Source organism: Tachysurus fulvidraco, chromosome 4 (assembly GCF_022655615.1).
Source record: "Tachysurus fulvidraco isolate hzauxx_2018 chromosome 4, HZAU_PFXX_2.0, whole genome shotgun sequence".
Lineage (NCBI taxonomy): Eukaryota > Metazoa > Chordata > Actinopteri > Siluriformes > Bagridae > Tachysurus > Tachysurus fulvidraco.
The window spans coordinates 14,923,384-14,938,525 of NC_062521.1; the positions used below are offsets into that span (position 1 = coordinate 14,923,384).

A 15,142-nucleotide genomic window follows, 5' to 3' on the forward strand; every position below is an offset into this window, starting at 1 on the left:
CATCCGTTAACCAATAGTGTAAACATAGATGATGTCACACAGGTTTTTATTTAAAAGAAAGAACGTAGCCTTCGTTTGTATGTAGGCCTAGGCAATTTATATATTTACAATACTTACTAAAATAGAATTATTATTTTATTGCTTTTGTGTTAGTTGTTTGAAGAGTAAAAAAAAAAAAATTGGTCGGTCTTAACGCAAATTTACAACCGGCAATTCGGTCGGACTTAAAGCAAGTCGGTCGGACTAAATTGACAGGGTCAGTCGGGTTACGGCAAACAAGAATATTTTTAAGGATGGCTTTATTTGGGAATCGTTTTGCCTGTACTCTTGCACTTCTCTCTCTCATTTGATATCACAATTGTAACAAAAAAGATTAGTGTAATGTGTCAGTTTTGTGTAATGTGTCAGTTTTGTGTAGTTTGTCCAATGTCTCAGATAGCAGTTTTGTCAAGGTGGAATGTGTTCTATGTTCGATACATTTACAAGATCCGCTTTGTAAAAAATAGTATTGGTATTAATGTTCATTTTCTGCTCAATGCCAGTGTAATGTCAGGTTTAAATAATTTATTTGTGTGAATGCTGAAGCTGTGGCAATATATCTGACTTGACGGTTTTTATTCAATGAAGCAGACAATGCTTTCCTCGTTCTGTGCGAACCCAACATTTTATCGTCACCTTAAACCAAGGGTGATAGTAAATCGTAGAAAGGACAGCTTCTGGTTTGCAGATGAGTCACTGAGGGAGTTTTCAGGACAACGTTAAGCATTAAACAAATAGAATGCAAAGTGCATGCCCTGCAGCTTCAGAAAGTTTAGGATGAATCCACATTGCTACATTGTCACCTGCTTAAATTATTAGCCTCCTTGGATTATTATCAGATGCCATTTGATTATTTCCAAACCTTCTGGGCGTTGTCAGGGTTTAGGCTTTAAGGCTTGTATTTTTCACACCTATGTGCAGAAATGTTTTCATGTTAATCCCTGAAACACAAGAAACTGTGCTTAAGAAGCTGGGATAGATATACAGTAATTGTATGCTAGGCTGTTATTTTGTTTGGCCTTTCTATGGACTGTGATAAGTTTTGTTTATTCTTTTAATTGCTTATACATGAAACTTTTGTGCACAAAAGACGCAGGAACAGCAAAGTAAAAAGGGAGGCTTAAAGATTCATACAATCAGAGACAAAAAGCTGTGAAAACAGACATCCTTTTGAACATGGTGATGAGGCCTCAGCTTTTGTCCTTCTTCTGCTTTTGTGAAATTGGATTTTTTTTTCTCTTCTGTTGTCACATGCTCCTGTTGTCACATGTCACTTTTGCTTGCAGCTTCTCAGTTCTCTGTACTTTCTCTGCTCTGGCTTTCTCTCTCTAATGAACTGACATTGTTGGCTAGAGTTGGACTTGTGTTCAGATGTTTAAATATGTTATAAACTGTTTTCTGCAACTCCTACACAGGCTCCAGTGACCAGACGCTGGAGAAGATGGAGACTGGAGCTACATCTGACCACAATCATGATGTACTTTCTCAGGTACAGGAAATGGTGATTTTCATTTGATGAGCCCAGTGTTCTGTGGGTAGACAAGTTAATTGAGTTTGCCTGATTCTATTAGCAAAGGCAAAGTAAATCATGTTAGTTTGTTTGTTGCTGCTTCAGAATGGTTTGAATGGAGAGGAGGGCCTCAGTGAAGAGGAGAAGGCCAGAAGGAGAGCTGAGAGACGAAGAGCTAAAAGGAAGGTTGGCCACATTCTTACATCCCAAAAAAAAAATTGTGTCTGAGATTTTGATATCAAAAGACACATGATCAAGCTTCCCTATTAATAGTAAAGCAAGAGAACTAGCTGGATATTTTTCATTTTCTTTTCAGCGTCAAAAAGAGCGGAAGAAACTCGAGCGAGGTAAAAAAGACGAGTGCAGCATACAGGTACGCAGCAGTTTGATCACCTTTACATTTATTATGCAGAAATGGCTTCAGGGCACAGTTGTATTTCTGTATTGCATTGTGTTACAGTGCTGTTTTCCTTCCTCTTTTCTCAGGAGGAGGAAGAGCATGCAGGTGTTGACTCCGAGCTAGATGATAGTGGCTCTGAGGTTGATGAGCAGCAGATTGAGGAGCAGCAGATGGAATTGAGTGGAAAGGTGATGGAGAATAAATGTCCTCCATGCAAGAGTAGCGAAACACCACCACTGGCGTCGGGAAACAAAGGAAACCAACAGCCGTCAGCTTGCGCCAGTGAGGAGGTGCTGTGCATGTCGCATTTTGTAGGCAAAAAACGCATTTTGTTTAGTAGTTCTGTGAAGAATAAGAACTGTGGTTCTGTAAGAATAGGACTGGACTTGAATGGTTTGAGTGGTTTAACAAGCTGCTGTTAAACCTGGCACTTCGATCTCTTTTCTTCAGGATCCAGAGTGGGATGTAAGCAGTGCCTTTGTTGCCAATGCTGCTAGTCACATCAGGCCCATAGCCAAGAGCAAAGCAGGCCGTAAATCCAAAGAGAACAAAGAAAATGAGGCCAAAATCAAAGAGGTGACTGTAACATACATACTAACAATGTGTGCTTATGAATACATTTGTAAAAAGCTGTAAATCCTACATTGGAATATTAGACAGCTGCATTTGCTCATGGCTCACGTCGTGCCATACTGCATAAGCAGTCAAGACAGTAACTACCTATGAAGTTGAAAGTTTCCTGCTGCAGCGAGATCTGTAACTAGACCTGCAGTTCTCTGAATAACATTTATTGCATTTTTTTGAGATGTTCTATAGTGCTTTCCAGTCCTGAAGGAAACATTCAGACTATGAATATTTATTCTGTTCTGACCTAGAAAACTGATTATTTCATTTTGTTGTTATGTTAGAACATACGAAACAACACTGGATCATTGTGGCTTCTTATTTGAGATGGTAGCTGTGAAGCTGTTGGTACAAGGTCAAAATATACCTCCTGTAATACTCTGTGTGATTGTTCCATTAAGATTACCAAAGCAAATAAAACAAAAGTCAAGGAATACCACACAAGAGTTAAAATGAATTAACAGAGCATTTAGCTTGATGTTTACTGTTGCTTTAACCAAGTGGTAAATTAAAGTATGCTGAAAATGGAGTGTTTCTTATGCGTGTGCTGACAGCTTTGTGCACCGGGCCTGTGGCCCTCTGGCTGTGACACGCTTTTATAAACTCCATTGTAAAGATTTCTTGGAAACATTTTTGCACAGCACCCACTGCTTCATTTATGAGTAAACTGCCGATTTTCCTTTCAGGTCAGTGGACCCGAGTCTGTGACTAAAAGAAGTGCCTTACTGACTGGTATGTTCTAGAAACAGACACATACGCACATACAAAATTTTATTAAAGCATTCAAGCATGCGTGTTGAAACTGGTTTGTTTATTAACGTGTATGCTAAACAGATCTGAATTCACTTCTGCATGAGGATGTTCATAAAATGAAATCATTGATCCAATATATTAAATCAAATATACTCACTGTCCATTTTATTTTGCTTATACATGCATCTTTATACCTAATCAGCTTATCATAACAGCAGCACAATGCTTAAAACCATGCAAGTGCAGGTCAAGAGCTTCAGTATGCTTCAGAAAACTGCGTTGGGCAGCCAAACAAAACTAACGTGTAGCCAATAAGCAGAAAGGGGGGTGTCTTGTCAATATGGGCGGAGAGAGTGTTCAGTGTGACAATGTGTGACATTAGCAGAAAGCTGTTTTAACATGATGGATAAAAACAAAGAAAGAAAGCGAAGAAAGGCTTATGATAACGCAAGAAGCAGGACCTGTGTTAATATAGGATCAGCTTTCCAGCGCTGGAGAGATCTGAACGTCTTCCGCGTGAAACAGAGATAAACCTTTCATGTTACAGCACACAGTACTACAAGAAACACATTTGTATTACCATAGTATTACTCATTGAGTTCATTTATTGGTAAATATACCCTCGGTCAGCTCCCTCAACAGGTTCCGCCATAATACTTGTCTGGGTTATACTTTTCCGGTGTATGTATGGGGCGGAGCTATCAAAACAGGGATGGGACCCATTTGGGTTAGGGGTGTGTTTGTTTTGGTGATTTCAAATGTCAACATTGGCTTTCAAACAACGGAGACCCTACCTTTAATGTTCATATCAAACATCAGAATGGGGAAAAGATGTGATCTGTCACTTTAACTGTTATGTGGTATCAGATGGGCCGCTTAATTTATAAAATGTTGATCCCCTGGAGCGTTCACACACAGCAGTCCATAGAGTTTACCCAGAATGGTGTGAATAAAAATACTTTAGGCATAGGCTAAAACACCTTGGTGATGAGAGAGTTCAGGGGAGAATGATCAGACTGGAAGAATCTGAGGCTATCACAGGCACCTAGTAACCAGTATCCAGATTCCAGTATTTTTATATCTATATCTATATTATTATTATTATTTTTCATTTATTTAGCTTAAACAGAGATGTGTAGATGTGAGCATCCACTGAAGCTCCTGACCTTCATCTTGCATGATTTTATGCATTGTTCTGCTGAAAAGATTAGCTGATTACATAAGTTTATGAATGTGCAGGTTTTCCTAATAAAGTGGAAAGTGAACGTGTTTCTCAAAGCGTTTTTTATGCTGGAAAAATTGTTGAAGAAACGAGCTTTAAGCGAATGGTAATGCCATTGTAGTGCATACTTACAATCATGATAATCATGAAGATTAGAACAGATATTTCATGGTGATCATATACAGATGTTATCTGTACCAAATCAGTGCAAGAAAAGCCTAGAAATGGATGCTCTACTCCCTACTTTTCTACTTTTTCCTGATGTGTGCGTGCGTGTGTGCGTGCGTGCGTGCGTGTGCGTGTGTGTGTACATGCTTAACAGGAACTGTGGGCAAACCATGCCAGCAAAAGCCCCATCTGAATATTTGCGGCTGTGTGTTTATTATGGGGTGGTTTTCTTTCTCTCCATTGCAGAAAAGGGAATCAGACTGGTAAATGAGGGGCAGTACAGTGAGGCTGTTAATATGTTTACAGAAGCTATCAGATGTGACCCAAAGGACTACAGGTACCATCATTCCACATTGACAGCACATGTACACCATTTCACTTCTCTGATATTAAATTGTACCCTTTTATTTGTGCTATGGCAGGTTTTTTGGGAACCGCTCATACTGTTATTACTGTCTGGATCAGTACTCTCTAGCACTTGCTGATGCTGAAAAATCGATTCAGATGGCCCATGAGTGGCCTAAAGGTTATTACCGCAAGGGAAGCGCCCTCATGGGCCTTAAGGTAAAGACAGTTATTATCCTCATGATCCGAATTATTATGATTTGGTGTTCGCAGTTCTCATCATGTTTACGCTGTTTATATCCCTGTTAGAGGTACAGTGAGGCTGAGAAAGCAATGGAGCAGGTCCTGAAGCTGGATAAGGGTTGTGAAGAGGCAGCCAATGACCTTTTCTACTGCAAAGTGCTGCAGTTAATGGTTTGTGAAGGAGTAGAATCTGCTCATAACTACATTCATGTTGTTAGTGAGACCTTAATAGTCAGCGAATTGTTAGCTATTATGCTGACAAGAGAAAAAACAAAACTAGTGTAGTGTATGACTGAGTGCAAACAGCTGTGAAGGATTAAAACAAATGTCTTGTTTCTCTTTGTTGGAAAGGATCTTGGATATGAAGAGGAGCAAAGTGTGCTTTTGCTTGAGAAGTACAACACAGTGCAGGCTGTTCTGGCAGCCAGAGGTACACAATTAAACAAGACTTTGTGAATGATTGAACAGTGTGAACAGTGCAGTTATTCTTTCAGCCACTTGGGGGCAATATTGCCATATACTCATAATAAGGGGATCACAGTAAGGGAAATTAATAGTGGTGGAAAAGGGTAAAATGTTATTAATCATTTATATAAAATTCTTTTCACAGCTGCAAACAGTGACTCTGCACTTCTTCAGCCAGGGTGAGTGAAACCCATTGACTGCAATGTTTCATGTACTTTGCTTTATTGCATGCATATTGCATGTGTCTCATGGGTTTGCTCATTATCTCTCCGTCTCCGTCTCCATCTCAGAAGTCCGTGCCCTTCTCTCTGGGTGGGTAACGTAACCACAGAACTGACGGAAAAGCACCTGTGGGACCTTTTCAAAAAGTAAGACTGGAGCCCCGAGACTCTACAGCTTTGCTGTATTACACTTGTTTATTTTCCATCATGCTGTTGCATTGACTCACTCTTGCTTGTTTTTTTCCAGCCACGGAGAAATTGAGAGCATCCGAGTGCTGCACGAGCGTTTCTGTGCCTTTGTGAACTTCAAGAACGCCAGCATGGCTGCACGGGCCATGGAAAAGCTCAATGTGAGTTGTCTTTACTAGACTGAGAAAACATTTGCGTATTGTTAATAATTACACAAGATCTTACACAGTGTTGAGTCAGAGGAAGCACTGTAAACATTTTTAATATTATCTGAACAGATTTTTCCTCCCCATGTCTCCCTAAATTGGTCAAGTGCACATTTTCATCCACCAGCCAGCTCTCCCCAGTCACCCATTACACCAGGGAGGCTGAAGGCTAACACGTGCCTCCTTCAAGACCCCGAAACCGTATCTTTTCAAACTGCTGCTCAGGCTGTATCCCCAAGCCTAATAACACGCTCGGAGGAAAGTATTATCTGCCCCTTTCCGCATACGTGAGCTCACAGACGGCCACGATTGACTAGTGTCACTGTGATTGATGGGGGAGAGAGTAATAACATCCCTCTTACCCAGACACCTTGGCCAGCTTGACACGAAGGCTGTGACATCATCGGGATTGAATTCACAATTTCCCTGACAATAGTGCACAGATTTACTGATGGATTATTTCCATTAACCACAGTGTCGAACAGTGCAGCCTCTCAGCCTGACTTCTGAAAGTGATTTTACAACAGGACATGAGTAATAAAGATATGCTGTTTGAATGGAATTGAGCGTAGTTTGAAATTTCATTTTACACTTAACAGGGCCATCTGATAGAAAACACACGGTTAGTGGTCCGGTATCCAGACAGACGCATCCTGAAACCATTCCCTGTTTCTGCTGCAGCACAGGCCACAGGAACTGCTGGGTAGTGAGCTTTATATTGATGTATCGGATTTGTCCAAATATCTGTGGCATTTTTTTCAGATTACATTGTTTGTTCCTTTTGTGTGTGTGTGTGTTTGTTTGTGTGTCCTCCAGAGCAAAGCGCAGGGGTCCTGTCAACGGAGACGAGTGCTATTTCTGGAGGACCACTGGCTGTTATTTTAATGACAAGTGTCACTATAAACACATTCCTGAGCAGCGGGGCAAAGACAGAAAGCCCTGGCAGCCCTGAAACAGTGCACTCATCCTCCTCTTTTTACCTTCACCTCTGTTTCTAAATTATTTACTATTTTTCTCACTCAGAGCTAGAGGAAATGGAAAGAGGTTGCATGGACTGTGTGGGTTCAGAGACATTCAGTCAGTGGAATGGGATTTGGGCTTGTATTGTCTATCTGCAGTGCTCTTGGCGCAGATCAGCAATGACCTTGGTGCCTTGGAGTTGATGTTATCACTTCCAGATTCTCCAAGAATGAACAGAGCATCTGAGACTCGGAACAGAGAGCAGACGCTTTAGGAAAAGGTTTGAGTGTTCGGTTGAGGCCAGAGTTTGAGGCTAGACCTGGTGTCTCCTGTCATCTCTGCTCCTTTTCCTTATGTGCCAACACCACTGAGCCAAAGCAAGCCTTTGATCACTTCTCACTTTTGAGTTCATCCCAAACAAATGCCTTTTATATAGACGAGGTGATGTGAAGCCTTTCTCCAAGCTCCATGTTCTTTTATGCCTTATCAAGAAATCTGACACCATAAAAAGCATAGGGTTATAGCCTGCTAAAAAGGTGTGGGGATTTTACCAAAGAATATGACCATGTTTTCTATGGCGTACATAATAAGTTAAAAAAAAAAAGAGAGAGAGACAGAGACATCATTTTATATTTATGTTTATCTTGAGCCCTTTTTATGAAAGGTTAAGCTCAGTGTTTTTGTGAACAGGCTTACTTCGGTTTATGACAAACATTGTGGAGGCATAATGTTTAGTTGGGGTAAACAAAATTTTTGTTCATTTTCTTAAAGGGTTTTTGATGTGTTACTTAAAATAATAATAATAATAATAAAAAGTACATAAAAACTGGTTAAAGACAGCATTTGAATGCTGATTGTATCCTAAAAGATATTTTTCCCCCAACACTTTCTATATTGTTGCACTTTATACTTAAGCACACACTATGTGGAATTTTCAAGTATTGGCAGTTTGGGAGATTTGTGCAGGTTTTAATATAAAGAATTTATTTTATATTGAAAGGTGCACTAAGAGTCTATTTTTTCCAAAAAGGTATTAAGTGTCTCGTGTTTTTTTTTTCTTCTAAAAACATTTTTTTGTTGTCTGTTCTTTCAAGATAATATTAATTGTATGACTGCAATTCTATCCCACTTAACAAAGTCTCCTTAAATATTGTTTACGTATTGTTGTGTTTAGTAATCCAAAATTGTTCAGTGTTTTTGATGCTTTTCTTCTTGTTTTGTTTTTCCATCATTTGTGAAATCCAGGAAGTTGTTCTTACCTATGCATACTGGACCAGACCACTGTGGACTTCCTTCTTTAGCATAAGAGAACTGTAGCACCTGATAATAAGGGAATTGGTTCTAGATTAAACTCGGTTCTTTTTTGTTTTGTTTTTTGTTTTAAATCTGTCAGTAAGCAGCAGAGCATCATTTCTAATTGGAAAATTTTTTTGTTTTGAATTTATTTTATTTTTTTCATGTAAGGAAAGCTGATTGTATTGAGGGCCTGATTTACTATTTGAAAAAGAAAAAAGAAAACAAACAAGAACACTACCAGATGTGCAGTACTCTATTCATAAAGGCTTACACCTCAAAGCGGTTGGTGTTTTTCCCTGATATAGCAGGTTTTGCTCGGTACTTCTATACTTCTACATCACACAGTCAAGTCTTTGTCTTTTTGCTAGTCAACACACCACTCATGACTGTGCAGAAATATTTTTCCAAAATGAAAGCTGTAGTCAGTCATGTTAGGTTTTAATTGAAGGCAGTAGGTTTTATATATTACCATCCAGAAGAACTTGGGATATCAGTCTGTATGGATATATATTGATTTAATCATTGTGGTTCATCCTCTTCATGTTAAAAAATTTCAAATAGTGAACGTTTGCGAATTTCTTCTCTAAACACTTGTTTTTTTTGCATTATTCATCAAAACAAACCATTCTGACTAAAGGGTTCTAGGTTTTTAGGTTTTTCCTCCAATTTGCTGAAAGAAATTCTGTTGTCTGTTTTCCACTCTTTCTTACCATGTTCTAACTTTAACATACATCTACACCTCAACAGACAATCGGTTCTCATTAAGTGTTAAGTGTTTCCTTGCACTCTATTGCCAAAGAGTTTCTTTTACTAAAGATACTGACTCTAACATTTTCTGATTGCTTTCCATGAAATAAAAAAGAAAGAAATTTGATGCTCTGCATCTTATTTTATATACATATGTATGTGTGTATGTGTACACACACATGGACTATATATACAGTGGTGTGAAAAAGTGTTTGCCTCTTCCTGGTTTTTACATTTTTTTGCATGTTTGTCACACTTTAATGTTTCAGATCATCAAACAAACTTAAATATTAGTCAAAGATAACACAGTGCAGTTTTTATTATTAAGGGAAAACTAAGGGAAAACAACATGGCCCTGTGTGAAAAAGTGTTTGCCCCCCTGTTAAGCCTTCCCAAATTTGTCCGGTCAACCAAAATTACCCCAAGAGCACAGTGACGACTCCTCCAAGATGTCACAAAAGACCCCACAACAACATTCAAAGAATTGCAGGCCTCACTTGCAGCCTTCACTTAACCGAGTTAGGGTCAGTGTTTATGACTCCACTATAAGAAAGAGGCTGGGCAAAAAAGGCCTGCATGGCAGAGTTCCAAGACGAAACCAGCTGCTGTGCAAAAATAACATAAAGGCTTGTCTCAGATTTGCTAAAAAACATTGTGATGATCCCCAAGACTTTTGGGGAAATACTCTGTGGACTGATGTGACTGAAGTGTTGAACTTTTTGGAAGGTGTGTGTCCCATTACATCTGGCATAAAAGTAACACTGCATTTCAGAAAAAAAAACATCATACCAACAGTAAAATATGGGGTGGTGGTAGTGTGATGGTCTGGGGCTGTTTTACTGTCTCAGGACCTGGAAGACTTGCTGTGACAAATTGAACCATGAATTCTAGCGTCTAACAAAAAATCCTGAAGGATGATGTGGGGCCACCTGTTCATGACCTCAAGCTAAAGTGAACTTGGGTTCTGCAGCAGGACAATGATCTAAAACACACACTAAAAGTCCACCTCTGAATTGCTGAAGAAAAACAAAATGAAGACTTGAGTGGCCTAGTCAAAGTCCTGACCCGAATCCTATCGAGACACTGTGGCATGACCTTAAAAATGTGGTTCATGCTCAGAAACTTTCCAATATGGCTGAACTATTCTGCAAAGATGAGTGGACTACTTAATTATTTGGATACCAATAAAAACTTCAATTTCCAGTAGAAATTATTTTTATTTCATGTAATTCTTTTAAACTGAATTGTAAGTTTTTCCAGTGCTGTAGTTCAAAACTTCATAGTGGTTTATATCACAAGGCATCTAGTGCAGTTACCATATTTCTGGTAAACATACAATGATCTCTTTGCTGAAATGTCTAGAATTCAAAATAATATAAAATGTAAAACTATAAAATGTTCTGTCCTGCTGAATTACGTTACTGTACTATAGTACTTCAGTAGTACAAAACATCCTAGGGTATGTAACCCCCAACCCCCACCCACCACAATTCTATATCTGTACAATACAAAATGCCCAGTTACCAATAGTATATTCTCTATTCTTGAATGTTAGCTAAAATATTACTTGCATTGTTTATTTCAAAGTGGAATTAGTGGAGTCAGGATTTTTGGCTGTGGTTGCTTGTGTCTTGCTAGTCACCAGGGGGTGTAGTTGCTCAACTGTACGCACATTTTTTTTATTTTTTTTGTCAGAATACATCGTTACATTAATGTTTAGTCTTGTTTCTACAGGCACAGCTATTTTGGCCTGAGAGATTTTTGCTGTCTGCCCAGGCCTCACAGATTACAGATGTTCATGTTCATGTGGAGAAGATGCTTCTCTGTCATCAGTGATATATAAAAGGATGCTTTGGTTAGGCCACTGGAATGTTTAAAACTTTTAAAAAGAATACTAGTAGCTCCAGTGTGTGTGTGTGTGAGTGAGAGAGAGAGAGTGAGAAAGAGAGAAATATATCTGTGGGAAAAATAATGCTCTTATGTAAAAGTCTGACTTCTAACGGGTGAAATAGTCTCTACTGGCCTCTAACTGGGAAAATGGATAGAGCCACCAACGTTTCTATGTGCATGTGTGCATGACCACTAGACTGCTATTATGGCTTGGGGCCAGTGGTTTGTGGCTCTGGTTTATTGTTTAAACCAAAATATTGATAACAAAGTGGAAGATGTGAGGTAGGATTGGCCTGGGATAAACCTCGAAAGTTCCACTGAAGCTCCTCTAGTTATTATATATGTGTGTGGTCTTTCAGAGGGCTGTGAGAATGGCCACCTTCCCCTTTAATATGATAATATACATTCTGTCTTCTTTATTCGGAACACCTATACAACTACATATTTCATGTAGCTAGGTAATAAGCTTATAATGTGGCAGAAGTGCAAAACAATTTAAAAAAAATCAAGCAGATACATTTATGGCATTTGGCAGACATGCTTACATTTTATCTCATTTTCTACAAATGAGCAACTGAGGATTAAGGGCCTTGCTCAGGGGCCCAGCATTGACAGCTTGGTGGACCTGGGATTTAAGCTTGCAACCTTCCGATAAGTAGCCCAACAACTTAAACACTAGGCTGCCACATTACACAGGTGCAGCCATCTTTTAATGTTCACATCACTGACCAGAATGTGTGATAGAATTTTGATCTCTGTAGCATAGATGTTTATAACAGAGAGGCTGATTTGATTATTTTAGAAAGTGCTGATTGTCACATAAAACAGGCTTTAATGTTGGTCCTAAAAAATAATAAACACTGAGTGAACAACAGTTCTGTGGTGGAAACGCCTTACCGATAAGGGATCAGAGTAAAACAGCCAGCTTGGTTTATGCTGCTATGAAGGATATAGTAACTTATATATAACATATTTGCTCTTTACTATCATGGTGAGCAGAAAAGCATCTCAGCCTGCATAAAACATTGAATCTGAAGGTGCATCAGCTACAATAGGTTCCGAGCTCTTGACCTGTATCTGTATGATACAAAATGTATGAGCATTTTGCTGATATCACATGATTGGCTGATTAGATAACTGCAGGAATGTTCAGTTGCATAGGTGATAGTGAAATCTAAATGCATTCATGTGTTTGTAACTCCACCAATACAACAGTGACCAACTCTTTTGGTTATTAGGTATACAAAAGGATACAAAAGGATACCCTGATACATGATTTTTTTTCTATTCTCAGACAAAAAGTCATTCAGTCATTTATTCTTCTTCAGTAAGAGCTTTATCCTGGTCAGGACTGCAGCAGGTCTAGAGCCTAACCCAGGAACCCTGAACCTGTTGTGGCAATACACCCTACATCTATCACAAACACACATTCAGCACTCATTCACACCGGCTAGGGAAATCCACCTGCTGGGAAGGTTTTGTGAGCTGAGAGGAAACCAGGAAGACCCAGAGGAAACCTGCGTGGACACAAAGCAGTTATGATCATGATATTAATTATATCAATGTGCAACTATAAGTCTACTCACTATCAAGCCACATATCTAGCTAATTGTTATCAAGGATTATCAACATTACCATCTTTATTCATGTTGAATAATGCAAAATTTAACATCTGATGTATATTGTTAAGTGTTATAGTCATGCTTTTTATGTATAAACAGATGTTCAGTTACACAAGCTCTGCTGGTGCAATGGCACATTGATCATACTAGTACACATACAGACAGTAGACACAAGCAGTGCTGTAGCAAAAATGCTAAAAATCTCAGAGATTAAATGTTTAGAATTGTAGGAGGTGCTGGACAATTCCTAGTGTCTCAAGGTCAATCCTTGAGTACATAGCATATTTAGAGGTCTAAAAGCTGAGCATGTGATGTTTAAGTGCTCTTGTTTGTAAGTAAGAAGCAAGTGTAAAAAATGTTATAGAAGACTAATGTACTTCACAATTTTTTTAATTATATGTATAAATGTTACAAATTCAATAAACACGGGTGTGTGTGAGTGTTTGTGTGTGTGTGTGTGTGTGTGTGTGTGTGTGTGTGTGTGTGTGTGTGTGTGTGTGTGTGTGTGTGTGTGATGTCTGTGCATATGCAAAAGCCACACAGAGACCATGTGCATACTATGAAGCTGATTAAAATGGGAAAGTGCTGTAAATCATTTACATTGTAATTTAAAGAAATATTAATGTCATGAGGAAACCACCAATGAGTTGTGACAGGATTAGTCTGAACAACAGTGTGTGTGGGTTTGGGATGTGGTGGAGAAATTTCAATTTCTGGGTCCCCACCCCTTTCAACAACCACCACCACATTCTCTTAACAACATCGACGTTGTTCTGAGCCAAGAACCATAAGAAAATTCAGCAGCCTTAAATGTGATTTCTGGCAATGTAAAGGAGATTATGTAAAGGGAATGTGTGGATAATATTTTTTTTATATATTTATTTTTTCACAGAACTTACTTTATGTCCTTAGTTCTGTATTGTTCTGTGTAGCTCTGTGCTGTTTTATGTAGCACGATGGTCCTGAATGAACGTTGTTTCATTTCACTATGCACTGCGTCAGCTGTATATATGTTTGAAATGACAATAAAAACTTCATGACTTGACTTGACATCTTGACTTGCATGATGAAGTTGTACATTGTATATTACTGAACTGGTATTTTGCACCATTTTTATTTACATTTTTTATTGTCTTAATATTGATCTACAGTAGATATTGCTCTGGTGTTTCCTCTTTCACCCTCATTCAAACAAACAAGAGTAAAACCAGAAAGTACATTATCCGGACCACTAAAGAATAACTCGCAAATACCAACACGGGAGTAAAGAATGAAACCACAGTCTTTGAATTATGGTAAGTACAGACACATTAGTGGTGCTGTTGAAGAAAGAAAGAACTGAAGAGGGTGAGGTGGGTGTTCCTGGAGTGCAGGAAAAGGAGCAAATAAGGAATGTGAGGAAAAAGATACAGGTGGGTGTATGGAGAGTGGGAAAGAAAATGACTCAGAATCATTGCTGCCGTATAAGTATATTCCCCTTTAGCATCTCAAGAAAGAAAGAAAGAAAGAAAGAAAGAAAGAAAGAAAGAAAGATAGAAAGAAGTAGAATAGATGGTGCTATATTAACAAAGTGGGACTAAAGCTGAAATGGGATGTTCAAAATGTGCATATGTGTGTGATGTGTGATGATCCACAAACTTTTGGTCATACAGTGTATATTTGTGCATTAGATATACTTTAGTTTTTACACTGTTCAGTAACATTAACATCTCATTACGGTTTAATCAAAGCATGAACTAATTCCATCAACTGCACAACATTTGTCATATCAGATGGTAACCACAATTATGTTGTATTTAATCATATTTATAGAATAATAACAACATGCTTTTCGCCTTATAATAAAAAAGCTGATGGAGATTTTTTTTTTCTCCTGCAATAGATATATGCTTCCATATCCTAGCACTGTATCAGGATTAGGGCAGAAATGAAATAATTTTGAATACAAAAGTAGTGCATGTTGTTTATCCTTAACATATTACTTGTTATTGCTGAACCATCATTATATTACTAATATGTGAACCCCTAATTGTCCATGTCAAACTAATCTACAACTGCAATGTAATGGCCAAGTGTCCAAGACAAAATCCTGTCTGTAGTATCGCTTAAGTTGTCTCAAATTTTCAGTTCTGTCTATAAACCATTTCCCCTGGAAAGAATGGCTAAACATGGATTTCAGCTAGAGGTCTTAAATTATGTTTAAAAAATACCTTAAAAATCATTTCAATCTGTCCATATCTGT

At 38.4% G+C, this 15,142-nt stretch overlaps 1 protein-coding gene across 3 annotated transcripts in view; it reads left to right on the forward strand.

Moving 5' to 3' along the window:
• Window positions 1–9,515, forward strand: part of zgc:123010 (uncharacterized protein LOC641500 homolog) — a 17,516-nt gene extending 8,001 nt beyond the window's left edge. For 2 of the 3 annotated variants that reach the window (XM_047812443.1, XM_047812444.1), the window contains exons 2-16: window positions 1,455–1,528; window positions 1,655–1,735; window positions 1,866–1,922; window positions 2,036–2,239; window positions 2,400–2,525; window positions 3,260–3,305; window positions 4,963–5,053; window positions 5,139–5,280; window positions 5,371–5,475; window positions 5,656–5,734; window positions 5,915–5,948; window positions 6,060–6,137; window positions 6,238–6,340; window positions 6,985–7,088; window positions 7,202–9,515. In XM_047812443.1, coding sequence (XP_047668399.1) covers window positions 1,455–1,528; window positions 1,655–1,735; window positions 1,866–1,922; window positions 2,036–2,239; window positions 2,400–2,525; window positions 3,260–3,305; window positions 4,963–5,053; window positions 5,139–5,280; window positions 5,371–5,475; window positions 5,656–5,734; window positions 5,915–5,948; window positions 6,060–6,137; window positions 6,238–6,340; window positions 6,985–7,088; window positions 7,202–7,337 — 1,460 coding nt within the window. In that variant the 3' untranslated portion in view covers window positions 7,338–9,515. The remainder of the gene's footprint in view (window positions 1–1,454; window positions 1,529–1,654; window positions 1,736–1,865; window positions 1,923–2,035; window positions 2,240–2,399; window positions 2,526–3,259; window positions 3,306–4,962; window positions 5,054–5,138; window positions 5,281–5,370; window positions 5,476–5,655; window positions 5,735–5,914; window positions 5,949–6,059; window positions 6,138–6,237; window positions 6,341–6,984; window positions 7,089–7,201) is intronic. The other variant, XM_047812445.1, reaches the window with a different exon arrangement.
• The last annotated feature ends 5,627 nt before the right edge of the window (window positions 9,516–15,142 follow it).